Below are 19,977 nucleotides of genomic sequence, written 5' to 3'. Positions count from 1 at the left end.
TTATACGGTCTTTCAGCTGACATCGGAGGACAATGTACGGATGCACGAATGTGTCGGACAATCAATGCAATTTGTGAGAACACAAAATGTGCTTGTATATCTGGTGTGGAAGACAAACGGACCGGTCAATGTGACGTCAGTAAGAATGTATTTAGACCCATAGAATCGACATAAATTATCTATGAGCAAGCTTATTAGTCCCATTGAGTTATTCAACAGTTGTGCGATTTGATTTAAACCATCACGTTTTGCAGTAGACTTCTTCACGCCTAAATTGTTGTTATAAATAAGCTCAATTTACTCGAAAAAAAATGTTCGCATGTTTTTGTTTTGGTTTCATGATTACAATTCACTGGTGACTTAGAATGAAGGTATGCATCAACAAATATTTAATGTAAGATTTTGCAGTTTTACGAGAATTCATAGTCCCTTGAAACAAATAGAGGATATTTGTTCATGTCAGTGTAAGATCGTTTGTTATTTCACGAGTGATCATAGAAAATATATTTTCACGAGTGGCGCAGCCACGAGTCAAAATATTATTTTTTATGATCACGAGTTGCAACGCGAAACGATTGAATAATTTGGAGAGTTCTGTTGTTGTCGTTTAATTTACTACGAAGATTGCTTATATAAAGTATAAAATACGTCTCTCATACATACTTGGCAGAATGGCCGAGCGGTCTAATTGGTTTTTACTCCAGGACTCCGGGGGTCACTGGTTCGAGCCCTGATGCGTTCTACTTGTTTTTCCTTTTTTTAATTTTATTCTTGATTTTTTACTGGAGCTTTTTAGATCCAATGTTTACATTTATCAATATAAAGCATTTAATGACAAACTTCAAAACATGCCAAAAACTGTGAAAAGGCCCCTTTAAACTCTTTTACAATGTAAATAAACGGTGAAAAAGCATAACATAAATAGAAAATGTGTTGGATTCGGTGGAATGTCGATTTTAATTTACTCGTGATCATAGAAAATATATATAAATTTATTTTTGATAGTCTTAAAATAGAAAAAAGGATTTACGAAAATTTGTTCTTTTCATTGGGGAAAATAACAATTTGTTCTTTTCACTGCTGTTATTTCACTGCAGAAATGTCATATTTTATTATAAGGTATAAAAAGAAATTGAATACTTTATACTTTTTGTTTATTTTTCCAAAGTGCCAATTCTTCCATTCGGGCTAGACGCAGGGGATTTAAGTCTTGGCCATAACCTTTGTAGTGAACAAATTGTGTTTGCACCTTCGATTCCAGTCTTCGACAAAATGAGACGGTCTATGCATGTAGGTCTCTATTCGGTCTTTTCGAAACTAAGGGCGAACAAGAGTTGTCTCCCATTCGGGTAGGTTTCGGGTAAACAGTAAACAAATCAAACGAAAATACGGTCTGCATCTCAGATCTCTGAAACCGTAATATTTACTGTTCATTTCAATTAAAATTGTACGTATACAGTTATTTCTTCATTGATTGATATAGTTTTAGTTCTAGTTTGTGTACATTGGTTGTTAATTGCTGTATTGTCATATAATTTCGCGACACCGATCTTTTCATCAGTAAAAGTTTAGAAACACTGATAATACCTTTCTGCTTTTAAAAACTGTGCCTGTTGCATTATTCAATTGATAACCAACATTTATTACGTTTCTGTAAGGTATTCATTGATTGCTACACCTCAGTAATGTATGTTTATTCTTAAATATTGATTGATATTCTTCTGTCTCAGTTACTCTTGACTATCAGTTTCTGGAAACATTTGTTTTAACCGAAAATTCATACCAGTTTAGAGCAAATTTCTTGAGTTTACGAGTAATAAATTTTTATGTTTTTTAACTATTTTTTTCTATTTAAATATATTTTCTTTATAATACTGTGTGTGAGTATTGTGCATGGTAATAGTTCTGTGTTGTGTTGTTTATTTTCACTGACTGTCCACTGACAACATTAATTGACCGGGATCTTCTTCGTATACAGCACTTGCTGAATTGTTTGCTTGCTTTAAGATTCTGATTTCATTCCCAGTCGGTTAACATAAAGGCTGTTCATGATTTAATCACGTGAAATTAAATTGTTTGCATTATTGTTTTAGGAATATTTACAATGAATGTCTTCTAAATGTTTGTTCGACATATATACAATGTGACCTTAAATAGAGATTGTTATTATATTGTCTTTTTCATCGAAGAGTTTGTTACATTTTACATTAACATTGCAAATCTGGGGGAAGTTTTATTTATTTCAATTTTATTTGAGCTTTTGTTAGTATTGTAAACATTGTAACAAGAACAGTAATTGCTTTATATGATTATTTTTTTCATTCAGCAATATGGTTCAAATCATGTCTGCACAACAGAGTTAAAAGGGGTCTATATAATGTTCTTAAACTATTTACTAAACAGTATCAAGGAGAAATAGCTTTAAAATACATATGATAGGAATAATTATGGTAAAAAAGGAAAATTCTCAAAATGAGCAATATCTCTTTATCCCATATTTTTTAGAATTGTCTGCCAAACTGTGTAATAAGACATATGTACATTTATAATGAACAAAAAAAATTGTCAGCTTTTACAGTTACCTGAAAACTGTTTCATTTTGACCTCAAAGAAATACACCTATAAATTCATCTGGGCACAATAAAAATGAAAAATATTTATATATTATTTTAAGCCTTTTTTGTTCAATTATGTTGCATCAATAATTTTTTTACTATGTAATTGAACTAATCAACAGGTCTTAACTTTCTTTTACGCCCTGTCTCAATCTTAACAGTGTCCAGTTTTTCAGTACATTACGTGTCGGCACTAAATTCAATAAATGTCAAAAACAAAGAATAAAAAAATCGAAAGTTGCCTAGCCAGTATAAAACATTATTTCATTGTCTGAAGCATTAATGTCTTTGATGGTTATTTCTGGTCTTTCGGTATATGTGGAGATTTCATGATTGTCAGGAGATGCCTGAACACCGACACTTCCAGAGCTTTCATCACCGACACTGGTGCCATCAGCATGTGACTTAGCCTAGCTGAAATACATAAATTTTATGTATATTCTTTATATATTTATCTTATAACAATCGTGCTGTGGCATTGTAGAAATGGTGCCTGCTTAGCCATTGGGAGGCCGCAGGTTTTATCCCTACTTGGGGAGCGTTCTCATGATCTTTCCAAATACACCATGTACTGGTTCTTACCAGGAAACAGACTTGAGAATATCTCGATAAGCCTTAGGCTTTTGATGCAATCTAGCCAAATTAAATAAGTTTATTATTTATTTGAATGATATCAATTTAATTTAATGTTAATTGCCTAGTCCTTCCACAGAAAGTATTTTATGTTTTGTTCTGACAAAAACAATTTACTTCCATATTAAAAAAGTGATGGTTAATCTTAAGAATCTTTTAACTAAAGGCATGTTAAGTTAAAATTATATTTATCATTAATAGATACAAAAATGCCAAACCCTAACCTGGCCTAAAGAATAAATAGCCTGACATTTTTGGAGACAATAAATATTGATATCATTACCCATGAACTGATTGAATCTGATCCCAGGAATGACTCTAACTCTGTGGACTTGGAGAATCATCAGGACTGATCAGCACTTTCAAACACCTTTAAAAAAGTAATAGTAAGATATATACATGCACATTTCTGTACATGTTGTTTAAATACAACAACAAACAAATATACTGATTAAATGCAGATAAAAATACAGTTTAAATACACAGGCGGTACTTCATACGAAAGTTCAAATAACCAAGTGTATATTAAGCCTAGGTGATAAGCTACAAATAAGGCTTTGATGTTTTGAAATGTTATTGAATAATATTGCTACATACATGCATAAATATGTATGATATGAGTGTCTTCATATAACATACATCTAACTGTTGTTGTTTTGCTTTATTTTCTTATGCACAGTTTTAGTAAAGACTGTGTGGTCTATTATTAATTTGAAATTGATATGTATTTTGCATGCATTTTATAATCTTTACATACTGTGAAAAGCATGAGATGCATAACTTATTTAAAATAGGTTGAAAGGCTGAAACAGCTATTAATCACCTTTATTAGAGATTTACATGTCTATACTTTCTTTTTAGAAAGGATCGTCTGCTCAAGGTATTTTATTGGCACCTAGTTCATGGAGTTTGAACAATTCCATCCACAAATGATCAGAGCATACCCTGATGTATCTGCAACATCAATATACACAAAAGGGTTTAACTTAACACTAAAAACATTAAACAGTTAGAGCACCTTAAATTTGTCACATAGATAAATGTAAAGTGTGCGGAACATGGCAAATAATTTAATATACACAGTGGGGCATGGTGTTGATGTTTAATCCACTGAAATAGTACCAATCAATATAGAACAAATAGCCATATGTTGTATTAATAAGAAAATGGTTTTATTATAAATGCAATAAGTCCATTAGATTACAATTCCAGGCATTCACGGAATAGAGGAGCTGATTGTTGATATTTTAATTGATGTGGTCCGGTAACATAAATAGTCTATTCAATGTCAATCTGCTCAAATTAATCATTCAAATTTAAGATTAGCAAATCATGGTGTAAAATGTCAACAAATTAGGCCATATTTAACCGAATTTAATTAGTTTATAACCCGATTATTACTAAACAAAATGTGTGTTATAATTTTGCTTGCCATGTACATGGTGTACTTCTCCTACAAATACGATAAATATGTACATCGACATATAAGATGTCGGTACACTAATGATACCTACCCGGTTGGCTTCCAATCTCGCCTGCTTATATCTCTAATCCATGCGGTTTTCGTAGCACGATAACACGGCAATTTGTGCAGCGTTACAGGCTTGCCATATCTGCCAATTTTTCCCCAACAATTTTTACATTCAGGCATACAACAATAGAATTTTCCCATTGTTTACTTTTTGCGCCGTGTACTTCTATCGGACTGGAAGTAAGCGATACCTACCCAAATGGGAGACTACTCTATTGCTACTTAGTTTCGAAAATCCGGAATTTGAATAGGAAAATCGATATTGTTTTTTCTTACTAATTTTTGTTATAAAATCGCTAAATATTTGCTCGAATTATTACTGAATGTTTGAAATGTTGATTTTAGCTAAGCAATATAAGTTGGTTGCTTCTTTTAAACATATTTAGTAGAAGCACTTATAAGTATTGACATGAAGTATGTGAGCATTTCTGAAGAAAACATCACAGTTATACCCGTCAGTTATTGTCTTCTGAAGATTGTGTTGCATAAAATCACCTTAATTAAAAAAAATCTTTCTAACGAATATGTTTATATTTAGGTGTGCAGGAGAGGGCTCATAAGTTTTGATACGAAGTATCTCTCTGAAAAGCCTAAACGTGCTTTGGGTGGAAAAGCAAATATCAACTTTCCAGTTGTAGCGGCATACTTTACGGAAATATATACGGACCATTTTTCAACAATAACATACAGAACGTATGACGTCGTTAAACATTTCCCGTTTACTGCTAAAGTTACTGAAGAATTAGAATTCCTTGAAAGTGTGATTAGGCGTGTGGAAAATATTTCAACATTCGAGACAAGTTTTGTTTTGATAGCAACATGGAATAACGTAAAACCATCATTTAATCCTTATAATGTAAGTTAGTTCTTTTGAACATTTACATTCTTAAATGCAGTCGGAAAAAGAGGAATACTATTTTAGTCCTAGTTTGGCATAAAGTCTTCCTTTTGTACAAACAAACTGTGCTCCCTAGCAGTATATATTGGTCTGGTCTCTTTTTTACACATGTTATTGTTCCAGTATTTAGTCACTTGTTATTGAAGCTACTATAAATATATTGCCGTAATTGCTAATGTTATGTTTTTCATTTTATAGACAGCAACGTTTCAAGAGATCATAATTTCAAGCGGAGAACAGACCTTTTCTTTTACAATATACGGACATAATTTAATGAAATGGAACACGGATAAAGAACGGATTCCTTTATGGATCGGTCATGCAGACATAGACAGAGAAATATACAGTTACATTTACTCCTTTAGCAAAAATGCACTACAATTTGATCTGCTACCGAAAACAGGAGGTATACTGCAACTGTTCTTCAAAGTTGTTTTGTTTGAAGAAAACACATTAATTGCAGAAAGATATTTCTAAATATAATTTGTAAAAGTTTTATAAGTCGGTTTATGAATAATATATTTCTTAAATACTATGTACTTTAAAAGAAAGTTATCTTGCAGGAATCCGCGGACTTCTTCTTAAAAATGTAAATAATAACAAAACGACAGATACTAACCACGCCTTGAACTGTGTTAAGTGGTACAACAGAAACCGTCACTTGAAACAAAACATCCATGTCTACTCACAACGTCTGCCTACTTGCCCATGTGACGTCGGGCTGGCCCAATGGGATCCTTGGTTTTGGCAGATCCGCCGCCAAGTGCGTCAGCCTGATAGCAAAGATTTTGTCTGCGTGGACATGATTCTGGGCGAAACATTCAAACCATATGGCAAGGTGGGTAAAATTAAATTATGAACCTCATAATGTCTTGTGATATATGTATATAGTTGTGCTTTATTTTGAGATTCAGAGAAATATCAAAACGTAGTCTTTCCAATATTGCAGTCGTGCTGTTATTACCGCTCGACATTGACATTCGTGGACATGCAGCCTTTATCTGGTGGATTTTACTTCGCACATCCGTCATACTCACCACGTGATCATGAGACAAATGATGTTATTATGAAAGACAAGTGCTGCGCGAAATCAGAATACTGCGATCTCTATTACGAGTTGCATCCTACAGGCACATGCTACACCGAGTCTCCATACAGATTTGGTGATCGTTGTTTAGCATTTTATCAATAAATATACGTAAAAAATTGATTTGAACAATCTTTATTAATTATTTGTTTTATTGATTTGAAAAGAAAAAACAGTTTTTGTATATGTGAACGATGGTTTTGAGTTAATTCGTAAAAAAATATCAGTCAGAGCTTAAATACTTATTTTAATATACTGTTTTATTGTGATAAAACCTGTTAAAAACTTGTATAAGCTTTGCAATGGTTAACGCAATATGTTGTCGCATTTCTTTTATTATTGTTTCTGTGTAAACATGTATGTATAAATGCATAGGCATAGCTCATTTTGCTAATTAGTACTTTCATTCCATGAAAACCAGCAAGCATTTATAAATATCACTCGTCTTAATTTAAATATCATATGGTGAATCTATATTTTCCTAATAAAAATGTGTTTTAGGTTCCTTCTGGGGAGATCCGCACATGCGCACACTGGACGGAATGAACTACACATTCAACGGACTCGGCGAATACGTGTTGCTAAGCATTGAGACGTCAAATGTAAAATTTTCCCTCCAAGCTAGGACTGAGAGGGCAGTAAAGGAAGATGGGAACCTGTCTGACGCTACAATCTTCACGGCCTTTGCAGCTAAAGATCATTCAAATTCGTCAATACACGTTGAACTTAATAGGGCAAAAGACAGTAAGCGTACACCATTAAAGTCTATATAACTCTAAAAATCAACGAAAATTTCGTAAATTTTTTTGTGACATAAAGTTAACACCTAGACAATCAGTGTTCCTTTTATAACAAAGCCACAATTTCAACGCTAGATGTGGAATGATTACATAGATTTTTGTAAATAAAAAATGCTCGTTTGTATTTATTTGTAACACAATTAATTCTATTTTAATTTCCCGCGAATATATCTATTCATACGACACAGAAACACCAAGTTAGTGTTCATGTGTCGTATGAATATATATCGTTGCGGGAAATTAAAATGGAATTTAATATGCAAACAATAATAAAAACGAGCACTTTGTATCTACAAACTTCTTTTTTACCAGACCACATCAGGCGTTGAAATTTCGGCGATTGCCGTAAGGAACACTGATTTTTCATTTGTTAAGTTTATTTTACGAACAATTGAACGAACTGTTTGTTGATTTTGAGTAGTAATATTACTTTAAGAAATCTCTATTAAATTTATTGAAAACATGTTGTCGTCAGGTCCATGTAACTATATTAAAGCAGATTATTACTTTATCGACTGTTCAAAGTTTTTTTTCTGACTCATTTGTATTTATTGTGTTAATCATTTCCACTACCTTTAATGAATACAAACGTATATGTAGAAGAGATTGTTATGGGAATGGTGTATTTACAGATGTTACTTTGTACGGCAATGGCATCGATCTTACAAAGACTCTTCGGGAAGAACACAACGACATGTTTGTGTTTAATACGTCCACACTCACAATTCATGAAGATGACGGCGTCTTGAGGATGTCATTCCTTGAGATAGGTACATTTCAAATAAGTCATTGTGTTTTACCAAAACTACTTTGCATTTATATATAAAAAGCGGTAAACCGGCTCTGATAATATTTCAATGTTTATGACGTTATGTTCGCCCCTATTTCTTTTCGTTATTGTCATTCGCCAAAAAAGATTAATAAAAATGGTTTTCATTATAAAGAACAAGATGTACATGTAGTTATTGTGTCACTAGTTTATTTTCCAAAAAACGTAGTAAAGTTATTATTGAATACACGTACGGTAATATGTTGAAAAGTAATTATTTAATCCACAGGGATAACCCTCGAAATAGGAAAAGGAGCAGGAATGTTGTCACTAGATGCGATTGTACCAAAGACATTCAACAACGTGACTAAAGGTCTCCTAGGAAATTTTGACGGAGACCCATACAATGATTTTGTGTACCCAAATGGAAGTCGGCTTCATTTTAATGCAAGCGATATGGAAATATTTTATTACGGTCAGACATGTAAGTAACTGTATTACAACTCTTTGTTTATTCTCTCGGAACGGATTTGGATATATGAAAAAATTAAGATCAATAAGAAACAAACGAACAACGATTTTACCATACCTTAACAAAACCCTTTTTATATTTTAAACACGTTTTCGCAATGCTTTTGAATTTCTACATAAGCATATGCTATTTGAAAAACGAAGTTAATTGCGTAACGATAAGATGTTTTGATAAAATGAAAGAATAAAAAACTTCATTTCAGGGTCCGTGAATGATACTTCGTCTGTGTTTATCTATGATGACGGCAAGAAACATTCCGATTATCACAACGCTTCTTACATTCCGCGTTTCCTGGATACCGTCGACAACGAAACGCTTGCTGAAGCTGAAAAGGCATGCAACGGCTCAAAGAACATAGAATGCGTGTTCGACTATGCATTTACGTTGAACGAAAACATTGCAATAATGACAAACAGCAAACGTGAAAATATTGACAAGAACGAAAAAGAAATAGGTACTTTATCCCCAGAAGTGTCAATATTATTCAATACATCATTCAATCGATAATTGCGGACAAATTAACAACACATTCAATTTGAATCCAAATAAAATATACGTATAATTTCAATTAAATATATAAAAAATATTAAATTTTGCAGTATCGATTTGACAAAACAAGAAGAGTTATTTTAGTTTTCTGTATAAAAAAATAATATATTAACAGATATGATTTATACATATCAGTGATTGAATATGATTTTCTTTTCAAGAGATTATTAATAATGAAATGGCATTTCACTCTTAAAGATTGAAAACCAACATTTAAGTGATGATGTTATTTCAGATAAAGTCGTGCCAACCATAAATAATACGTGCATTGTAAATGCAATGGTTGGAGATCAAATTTCGTGCAAGTTAAATCTCGATGATGGGTTAAGTATAGAATTTGTGAACAAAGAAAATAATAATTCAACATATAATAGAACGTCAAAGACGCTCTATTTCAAACAGATTGATGAAAGTCCACATAATATATGGTATGAAGATAAATAAACAATCATATACCGATTTCAAAAATGTTACTTTTAAATCTAAACATTATAAAGTGCAATATTATTCTTACTCACCCACGTTTTAATTTCTATTTAGTATTGATGATTGATCTTACAAATGAAATTTATATTATTTGTACTAAAAAAGCAAGTCAATCAAGTGTTTAAGTTTTAACTTTAGGTTTGTTGCCATCAACGACCAATCAACGAAATCTCAGCAGCACACTGTACAGGTGCAGCTATGCACTGGTTGCAATAAGAATGGTAATTGCTCTACGGCAGTGCGGCAGGACCGTCGAGAGAATGCATATTTCAAGTACTCTGCATGCGTTTGCAACTCTGGATACACAGGTTGGTACAGTCGGATGTTTGTATAAAATACAATATTGTCAATTGCCAGTTTTCAGTAACGGGGAAAAAAACCTATTCACACAAAAACTAATTTGTGTTAAATCTTGGAATACGTTAATATCATTTTAACGTATTTGAGATTTGCTAAGATACAAACTAGTCAATTTAAGTTGTGCTATGATTGGTATATTAAAGATTAATATTGACATGTATCTATTTGAACTTATTATGTAACAAATAAGCGTATTTAAATGGCTTGTAATACGGCGGAAGTAGTCGGAAATACTGCTGTTCTTTTATTTTCATAAACTAAATGTGCTTAAATGTTATCAAACATTTAAATTTATATAGGAGACGACTGTGAAAAACAAATCGACTGGTGCGCTGGAAGTCCTTGCTCTCTTGGAAGAAACTGTACCAACGTCCCCCAGAAAGGAACATACTCGTGTTTTTCTTGCCCGAACGGATATGCTGGAGTGCCGGGTACAAACGATTGCATTGGTACATATGAACCTTTCATTTTTGAAAACTCGCATTAAAATGGAACTATTCTTGTATTGTATTATTTTTTGTTTTTAATGAAAATTCAATACTGCTCCAGCAGCTGGAGTTTCACTTCTTTATATTGCATTGCACAACAGTTTGATGTGTGCTGCGTGGATACAGTAGCGTGTATCCCCGTACATATCTTCGATGTTGTTATATTTTCAGCCTTCAGAGGCTGGTGGCGGTATTGTGTTTTTATTATTTTTTGTTTTAAATGAAAATTCAATACTGCTCCAGCAGCTGGAGTTTCACTTCTTTATATTGCATTGCACAACAGTTTGATGTGTGCTGCGTGGATGCAGTAGCGTGTATCCCCGTACATATCTTCGATGTTGTTATATTTTCAGCCTTCAGAGGCTGGTGGCGGTATTGTGTTTTTATTATTTTTTTGTTTTTAATGAAAATTCAATACTGCTCCAGCAGCTGGAGTTTCACTTCTTTATATTGTATGTCATGCTGATGATGACGACAGCATCACTAAAAATAAGCTATGTTAATACTTTTATTCAGTTTATTTAAATGTTTAAAAAATAACAATTTACCTGTTAATTGTTTAATTTGCTGGTTTAAGATTTGTTTCTGTTTAAAGGATGTTTTCGTTTGCTTAATATGAGATAATTTGCCGCACATATATGAATTGTCAAAAAAAAAAATCTTACTTTTTCATAAATCATGATAAGTTATTCACATGCTTATTAATCTTTTTGAAATACCAACAACTTTAAGATAATTTAATATTCGTATAGATATTAACGAATGCAACTCGTCTAATCCCTGCGACCATATGTGTCTCAATACTGAGGGAAGTTACTCGTGCGATTGCAGACAAGGATTCCGAGTCGATGCAAATAACGAACATAAATGCATCGGTATGCAATTAAAAGATTATGCCATACCTTTAGGCATTAAATCTTATGAGAAGTTATGACAGAATAAGGATTTGCCAGAGTTTATTTTTGTAAAAAAAAAATTGATTTTAAAATAATTAAAACAAATAGGTCGACAATTTTTCGTGACGTACTCTGTAGTTTTGTTATTCACACGACACTAATAACAGTAATCACACACAATATTTTCTACTCGCCATTAATAAGGGTTTCAAATAATAAAACTTCGATTCGCCGAAAAAAAATGTGTTAAGCCTTAATGTTTGTTTTTCAAATTTGGGGCATTTTTTTAATGAATAAATTACCATTTCCTTTGTTTAGATATAAACGAATGTAACGAGGCTACACACAACTGTACTCAGATCTGCGATAACACAATAGGCAGCTTTCGCTGCAAATGTCAGGACGGCTTTATCTTTAATTTGTCGAATTGGACATGTGAACCAGGTATCAATACTTTTCTATGAATGATGCTTTATTCATAAAAAAATTAATTTGTAGAACAATAACTGTTACAACATTTGTTTGATGAGATGAAAATAAGTGTGCCAAAACGATTTTTAAAGAGCGTTTCATTTAATGTTGAACTTTTATGCTATCACAATCGTCTTACCTAAAAATATTTTTATGTTATTCACATACATGTATTTACATAAAGCTTATATTTATCATAATCATAATTAAAACAAAAATGTGCTTGGAAACAGATGAATCAGACCCATGTGCTACATCAACACTTAACTGCACTCAAACCGCGGGATGTACCATGAATACGGACAATAAGACCACTTGCTTCTGTAATGCAGGATTTATTTTCAATAGAACATCCTTTCAATGTCAAGGTAAGCATCTCATGTATACTGCGTGACAAATATAGATCATAAAATGTTCAATTACGATTATATCAAAGCTTCTATGTAAACACAATTTTTTCCAGATGTTAACGAATGCTCTCAAAATATTTGTCCTCAAGACTGCATGAACACGATCGGCAGTTTTCAGTGCAGCTGCATAGCGGGTTACCAGTTGATTGACAAGGTCTCATGTGAATGTAAGTTCATACACCCTTCTCTAGACCGCGTTTTGGCATAATTAAAGTTATGCTGACCAAATAACCTAAAAACTAGAGTTAAGACATAACTCCTCTGTATTAAAAAGTTGTAGTTATCAGAATGGATACGATTAATGTACAAAGACGTGTTTAGGTTTTTCATCATTACCATGCATAAACAAGCACCATGTAAATACATCATATACACATGATACATATAAAGATATATTTTTGAAAATAATCACAACAAATTATTGTAATCGTCGATCCTTAAAGCATGTGAGGTTCCAAACTGGGGTTTGAACTGTTCACAAACCTGCGACTGTACCGGACGAGGTGCCGAGAGATGCGATCCTGTTAGAGGCTGCGTCTGTTCCGAAGGTTGGACAGGAAGTTCTTGTGACGATGACGTCGACGAGTGCAAGGAGCATCCTGGAGTTTGCGAGGATGCTAGGAAGTCATGTTCTAACAACATTGGCTCGTACAGCTGTGTTTGTTTGCAAGGATACGCTGAAGATGCTGATGGAAATTGCCGAGGTATGTTATAATTTAATAAAAATAGTTATATATTAAAAATGCTATATGCTTAACGAGATATATATGTTTTAACAGCAAATAAGGAAATTTATTATCAATATACCAGAGTATGTCCTTGCTTGGTAAAGACATTAGTAATGAACAATTAGAAATATATACTGGTACGTGCATCTGTTTATGAGTTCATGTATTAATAATTATCACAAAACAGACACAGGCGCAGTAAAACAAGTATTCTCAAAATCACGTACAAACTCCGGATTACTTTTTATATGGACATTTCTTAAATGCTTTAGTGTGTTCGTATTATAATTGCCAAGCCCTTGTTTCAGATATCGATGAGTGCTCTGATCCACTGCTGCACGAGTGTAGTCAGACGTGTTTGAATGCTGAAGGCAGCTACACATGTGGATGTAAACACGGCTACACAGAAGTCAATTCGACACATTGTACAGGTAAATTTATTATTTGATTACTACAAATCTTGATCGTTTGTTCTCGGGAATACGTGGTTAAATCGGTATAAACTTGTCTTTTTTAACATAGGGCGATTGATATTGTCCGCTTTACCATTTCAATCAAGAACTAGTCATCTGCATAAAACACTAATCAGTGGGAAATGTAAGACGCAATATTCTTGGTCGTCCCAGTGACTGTTCTTTTTCATCCACCGCGTTATAAGATTTTGGGCAAATATATATCATTATGATTAAATTTGCATTTGAGGTGTTACTGTTGAACTGATTTTAGTCTTCTTGCACTACAAACAAGTAGGCTATAATAATGTGTGTTTTTTTTGTTCATAAACGAATAAATTACAGATTTGTTGTTTTGAACTAGAATATTAAGAATGTATTACTGGACATTTATTTAACAGTCACATGAGATTTTTAACTATCAGGATAATGTATCTTTTTTGCAGACATTAATGAGTGCGATTTAAATTTGGCGGGCTGTGAACAGATGTGCGAAAACCATCCAGGATATTACAACTGTTACTGCTATTTCGGATACAGACTCAACGACGACAGGAACACATGTAGTAAAGGTGTGATGTGTGCCTTAAGATGTTGGCATCTTACAGAGGGGATTTAAATATGAATATTATGTTTTTGTGACACACTGAAAATTTCTAAAACTGTTTTCTTTTAAATTATATCTATTTTCGTTGAATGGTAATTATTTAAAGAATGTTTTATGGCTTTTATTATTAAGATGACATCGTAACAAAATTCATACGTGTGTGCCGTGGTTCAGTTTGTAATGTATTTATGTTGTAATGTACTTAACATTCAATATGATTCAGTGAAAGATTTTTGCAAGGAACTTAGCAATCTAACATGCGCCGGCTATTGTGAGGTACGAAACAGAACTGCATCATGTCAATGTCAACAAGGCTTTGAACTTACCTCTGATAAACAAACTTGTGCAGGTATAATTATTTGGTTGATGTCTTTTTTTTAATTCAGTACAAATGCATCGCCTGTTCTTAGCAATCAAAGTACGGAAAATTTGCTTTTGCAATAATTTAACCAATACCGCTAAATGCGTTGAAGTTTTAATTGATCTATCAGGTGTCTACGCGTTAATTATTGTCGAACTCTTAAAAGCGATTTCAGCAAGTTCAACCATATGTTAATAATACAATGTTTTATATGCATATGCAAAATAACAAACAAACATGTTTTCATAAACGTTTAAAAAAACAGATGTCGATGAATGTGAAAAGGGCAACAAATGTTCGAATGGAGCCAACTGTACGAACACTGTTGGTTCATTTGTGTGTGAATGTCCTGTCGGTATGAAGCTGCAAAATGACAAAAGAACATGTACAGGTGCGTTATATTTGTATCGCAGCATCACAGTAAACAATATATCATTAGAAAAAATGAATTAATTAAAGTTGTCAAATTTATTTGAATTATTTTCATAAGCTTTAAAAATACACCGTTTACATTAAAAGCTACTCTTGGAACATGTTGTATTTAGCAAATAATATAAGTCGTAACAACCCAATACATTTGCATTGTTTAAATTATATACGATTTTATGTTTTTCTTTTAAAGAATGTGACAAGTATCACTACGGCAAAGAGTGTTCACTTACGTGTTCGTGTATCAACGGTGTATGTAACAGTGCCGTAGGTAAGTATTATTTGAAATTGCTATCACTATTTCAAAAACTGCACACTTTTTATTATTGTTATGTATTAAACATTACCGTATGTCGGTTTTTGACCTTGACAACTTTGACAGTACAGTACATTGCATATACAGTGCTACAACATCCTTACAACCACAAATAAAACAACAATTACCTTTGGATACCACTTCTATTAATAACATAGCAGAAGCTGCTTCATCAATTGGTACTTCTTCTACTATAACTTCTACCACAATTAACACCACTATTCTAACTCTGTTAAAAAAAAGTACCAATGCTACTTACAATACTTTACTGCTAACAGCAATACTTATGCCACATCTACATATACTGCTACTATAAATTAAAGAATATAAGCATATCAAACTCATTTACGTGTAAGTTAGCATGAACTTAAGAAGCACTTTATTACATAAACTTGCGGTTAAACATATACGGTCTATATTAACTACGCCAATAATGCAATACTCATATAATATGTGAAATGTTTGTGTATACTACTACTACTTCTACTACTACTACTACTACTACTACTACTACTACTACTACTACTACTACTACTACTACTACTACTACTACTACTACAACTACTACTACTACTACTACTACTATTACTACTACTACTACTACTACTACTACTACTACTACTACTACTACTACTACTACTACTACTACTACTACTACTACTACTACTACTTCTACTACTACTACTACTACTATTACTACTACTACTACTACTACTACTACTACTACTACTACTACTACTACTACTACTACTACTACTACTTCTACTATTACTACAACTATACTACTACTTATACTACTAATACTACTACTACTACTCATTTACGTGTAAGTTAGCATGAACTTAAGAAGCACTTTATTACATAAACTTGCGGTTAAACATATACGGTCTATATAAACTACGCCAATAATGCAATATTCATATAATATGTGAAATGTTTGTGTATACTACTACTACTTCGACTACTACTACTATTACTACTACTACTACTACTACTACTACTACTACTACTACTACTACTACTACTACTACTACTACTACTACTACTAATACTACTACTACTACTACTACTACTACTACTACTACTACTACTTCTACTACTACTACTACTTCTATTACTACTACTTCTACTACTACTACTACTACTACTACTACTACTACTACTACTACTACTTCTACTACTACTACTACTACTACTACTACTACTACTACTACTACTACTACTACTACTACTACTACTACTACTACAATTACTACTACTTCCACGACTACTAGTACTACTCCTACTACTCCTACTACTAACACTACTACTACTACTACTACTACTACTCCTACTACTACTACTACTACTACTACTACTACTACTACTACTACTACTTCTACTACTACTACTACTACTACTACTACCACTACTACTATTACCACTACTACTACTACTACTACTACTACTACTACTACTACTACTACTACTACTACTACTACTACTACTACTACTACACTACTACTACTACTACTACTACTACTACTACTATTACTACTAAAACTACTACTAATACTACTATTACTTACACTTCTTCTTGTCATTCAGGCTGCGTGTGTGATCCAGGCTGGACAGGGATAAGTTGCGACGTTGACGTCGACGAATGCAGGGGTAGCAAGGTGGTCTGCAATGAGACCAAAACGCAGTGTGTGAACACGCCGGGCAGCGCCTCTTGCGTCTGTCAAGAGGGCTACTCGAAAAACATATCATCGGGAAAGTGCGAAGGTTGGATTATTGCATTCTTTTATTATGGCCTTGTATCAAACTCATTTTTCTATTTGTCTTATAAAAAACACAATGCTGTCAAAAGGGCTCCACACAAACCTGTCCTCGGAAACCTGCGATGTTTAGGACTTGTTCAATTATTCTTTGAAAATATTTACAGATCTTTAATGTATTTTGTCATATTGTAATGTGTATGGTGAGTCATTGTCATATTATTGTTTATTAATGATGCTCGAGCGATGCATTAAGTTATTAAGTACATATTCACTGTTAAAGTAAATTAAAAACAACTCTGACTTAAATTATTTCCATTAAATCGACCGATCCATAATGTTTGCTACAGACCTATATTTGTCTTGGTATTCTAGGCTGAGAGTTTTAAAATGTTTGCAAACATTACCGTTTACATATATATGAAGACATAACACTAAACGATTTAAAAGATTTCTGTCATAGAACCTCTGTAAAAAAGTAAAAAAATAAACTAAAGTATAACAAACAAACACATTAAGACAACCGACCGACCGCATTTTTGGAGAAGGTAATGGAAACAACTGGTTTGTTTGTCCTAAATTTAAGTTGACACAATTAAAAATGACAATTGGTAAATGTCGTATCCGTGTCATTTACAACAAGGTTTACAAACAATTATTTTATTTTGTAATGAACGAATGTCTAAACGCTATAAAACAATAATTTCAGATGTAAACGAATGCCAGACTTCTTCCATGAACACGTGTAATCAAGAATGCATTAACACACCCGGAAGTTTTCTATGTAGTTGCAGAGCAGGTTTTGTTTTCAAAAATGGAAAATGTAACGGTATGTGGTTTAAGATAATGAAAATGTTATATGTCTACTTATTATATATTGTATACATTACGTATAAACAATAAACGTCTTTCTTAAATGATATGTGTTTACCAAATGCATATAAAATTGTGTTAAATCAGCAAATTACACATACAACAATGTTTTTGTTATATATGGTATTGCATTAATATGATTATTTATGCAAACAATATTCAAAGAGTACTAATTTTTATCTTAGATATTAATGAGTGCTTTGGCGAGCACGAATGTCAACAACAATGTGTCAACACACTTGGTAGCTACAGATGCTCTTGCGAATCGGGATTCGTTCTAGATCTTACTGACCGAAAGTCGTGCGATGGTGAGCGTGATATTAAGTGTTTTTGTTTTGGTTTTCAAAATATAGAACTGATAAAATGTGGTTCGCTAGGCTTTCGAACATGAAAGCATTTTAACACTGACTATCTGTGTTATGTAAACAGATTTAGTATAGCTATACAACAAGTGAATTTCAAAATCAAATTATTGTTTTTCTCTGTTTGTTAGCTGAGACAAAGTGTACGTTAAATCAAGCTGCTAACTGCTCTAGAAATGCTTCTTGTTCTGTTTCCTACGGCGAGGTTATATGTGTTTGTCCTAATGGATACAACGGGACCTTTTGTACAGGTAACACATAATGAATTCTCAATGAAAGCAAAATAAATGAAAATAAGTTCTGTTAAAATTTACATGAAAAGTTTTTTTCCTTTGTTGTATCATATGATCGGTATTGCGATGATACCTTTATGTATGTTATTGTATACCATATACGTTTATTATTTGAGCATTAGCGTACTGTTTTTGGTCATGTTTATTCTAAATATTGTATACCAAAAACTCTGGTGCGAGTGTTTATTCATAATATTGTATTATAACAATACATAATAAAACATGTTTCCTTGTTTTATGAAAGCTTTAATTAAGTTATTACAATTAATACATCTGTAAATTTTTTTAGACATCGACGAGTGTGCAAATGGTAAGGAAACATGTGACCAAAACTGTAGCAATACAATTGGTGGATACACATGCGAGTGTCAAGCTGGATATCTCCTGCAAAACGATAATGCCACGTGCACAAGTAACTACTATTTTGCATTTGTCGGCGTCTTTCTTGTTTAATAACTATAAATCATCTAAAAAATGAATTAATTATGTAGTTGTATTAATACGTATATGTAATTCGTATATTTTATTTATTTGATACACGATAATATTTACTGTAAAAACGTCTATATTTTCGCAAGCACTAATACTGAATTTGTTCATTATAAGCTTATATATATTGTCGAATGGTATGCCGTTTTTTTGAACGAATAAATCACAATATTGCATTACATTGCAAACGATATTCGAAATAAAACGTCAGAATATTTATTTTTCAGAGTGCTTGAACTGGACATACGGTGAGAATTGTTCTACGAAATGTAAATGCAATGTGACCAATACTGAGACTTGCAACCCAACAAACGGAACTTGTACGTGTTTAAATGGCTGGCATGGTGGACTGTGCTACGATGACGTCAACGAATGTAACTCAACTTCAAACGTGTGTCCCAAAAATTCCCAATGTATAAACCTGTCAGGCAGTTTTACATGCGAATGTGACGCTGGATATCTAAAAAACAGCTCCGGTCTGTGTCAAGGTAAGTGAAAAGATAATAATGATCGATAAATAACACAGAACGTTAAACATAATAGAAATGACGTTTTATTTCTGGTGTTGTTTAAGGCAAAGAAACATATTAATAGTAATCCCAAAACGGTAGTCCAAACAGTTGCCGATTTTTGTAAAACGGAGGAAAGATAATTAAAATACATTAATAAAGAAAGAAATCAATTACGTTTACATACTTAACAGATGCCTCAAGGGCCTGTTTTCACCAACCCATTCATAGCAACATATTATTTGACGTGATATAAATTCTTATACTTTAAATGTA

The 19,977-nt window shown here is 32.7% G+C and overlaps 1 protein-coding gene and 1 long non-coding RNA gene across 2 annotated transcripts; both read left to right on the top strand.

Moving 5' to 3' along the window:
- Nucleotides 1–117: 117 nt before the first annotated feature.
- LOC127847591 (uncharacterized) lies at nt 118–5,440 on the top strand. The gene is made up of 3 exons (XR_008034049.1): nt 118–139; nt 1,169–1,290; nt 5,318–5,440. It is a non-coding gene; the product is annotated as an uncharacterized LOC127847591 (long non-coding RNA).
- Nucleotides 5,441–6,047: 607 nt separating this feature from the next.
- LOC127847974 (fibrillin-3-like) lies at nt 6,048–19,688 on the top strand. The gene is made up of 26 exons (XM_052380227.1): nt 6,048–6,083; nt 6,318–6,515; nt 6,627–6,840; nt 7,266–7,508; nt 8,197–8,334; nt 8,623–8,817; nt 9,068–9,319; nt 9,650–9,842; nt 10,039–10,208; nt 10,560–10,709; nt 11,501–11,623; nt 11,963–12,088; nt 12,349–12,483; nt 12,579–12,692; nt 12,969–13,229; nt 13,562–13,684; nt 14,152–14,277; nt 14,536–14,661; nt 14,939–15,064; nt 15,296–15,373; nt 17,006–17,182; nt 17,885–18,004; nt 18,234–18,356; nt 18,542–18,661; nt 18,993–19,115; nt 19,420–19,688. Exons 1-26 carry the CDS (start codon nt 6,048–6,050, stop codon nt 19,686–19,688), a joined length of 4,059 nt encoding a protein of 1,352 aa, XP_052236187.1.
- Nucleotides 19,689–19,977: the final 289 nt, after the last annotated feature.

This window comes from Dreissena polymorpha, chromosome 10, assembly GCF_020536995.1.
Source record: "Dreissena polymorpha isolate Duluth1 chromosome 10, UMN_Dpol_1.0, whole genome shotgun sequence".
Taxonomy (NCBI): Eukaryota; Metazoa; Mollusca; class Bivalvia; order Myida; family Dreissenidae; genus Dreissena; species Dreissena polymorpha.
This window is presented reverse-complemented; position numbering and strand designations above follow the sequence as displayed.

What these genes read in the sequence shown, in the direction of transcription:
- LOC127847974 (XM_052380227.1), top strand. Translation starts at nt 6,048, where the DNA reads ATGCACTACAATTTGATCTGCTACCGAAAACAGGAG. An exon ending in TTGCAACTCTGGATACACAG is followed by an intron (nt 10,209 to 10,559) that starts GTTGGTACAGTC and finishes AAATTTATATAG; the next exon opens with GAGACGACTGTGAAAAACAA. An exon ending in TGATAAACAAACTTGTGCAG is followed by an intron (nt 14,662 to 14,938) that starts GTATAATTATTT and finishes TTAAAAAAACAG; the next exon opens with ATGTCGATGAATGTGAAAAG.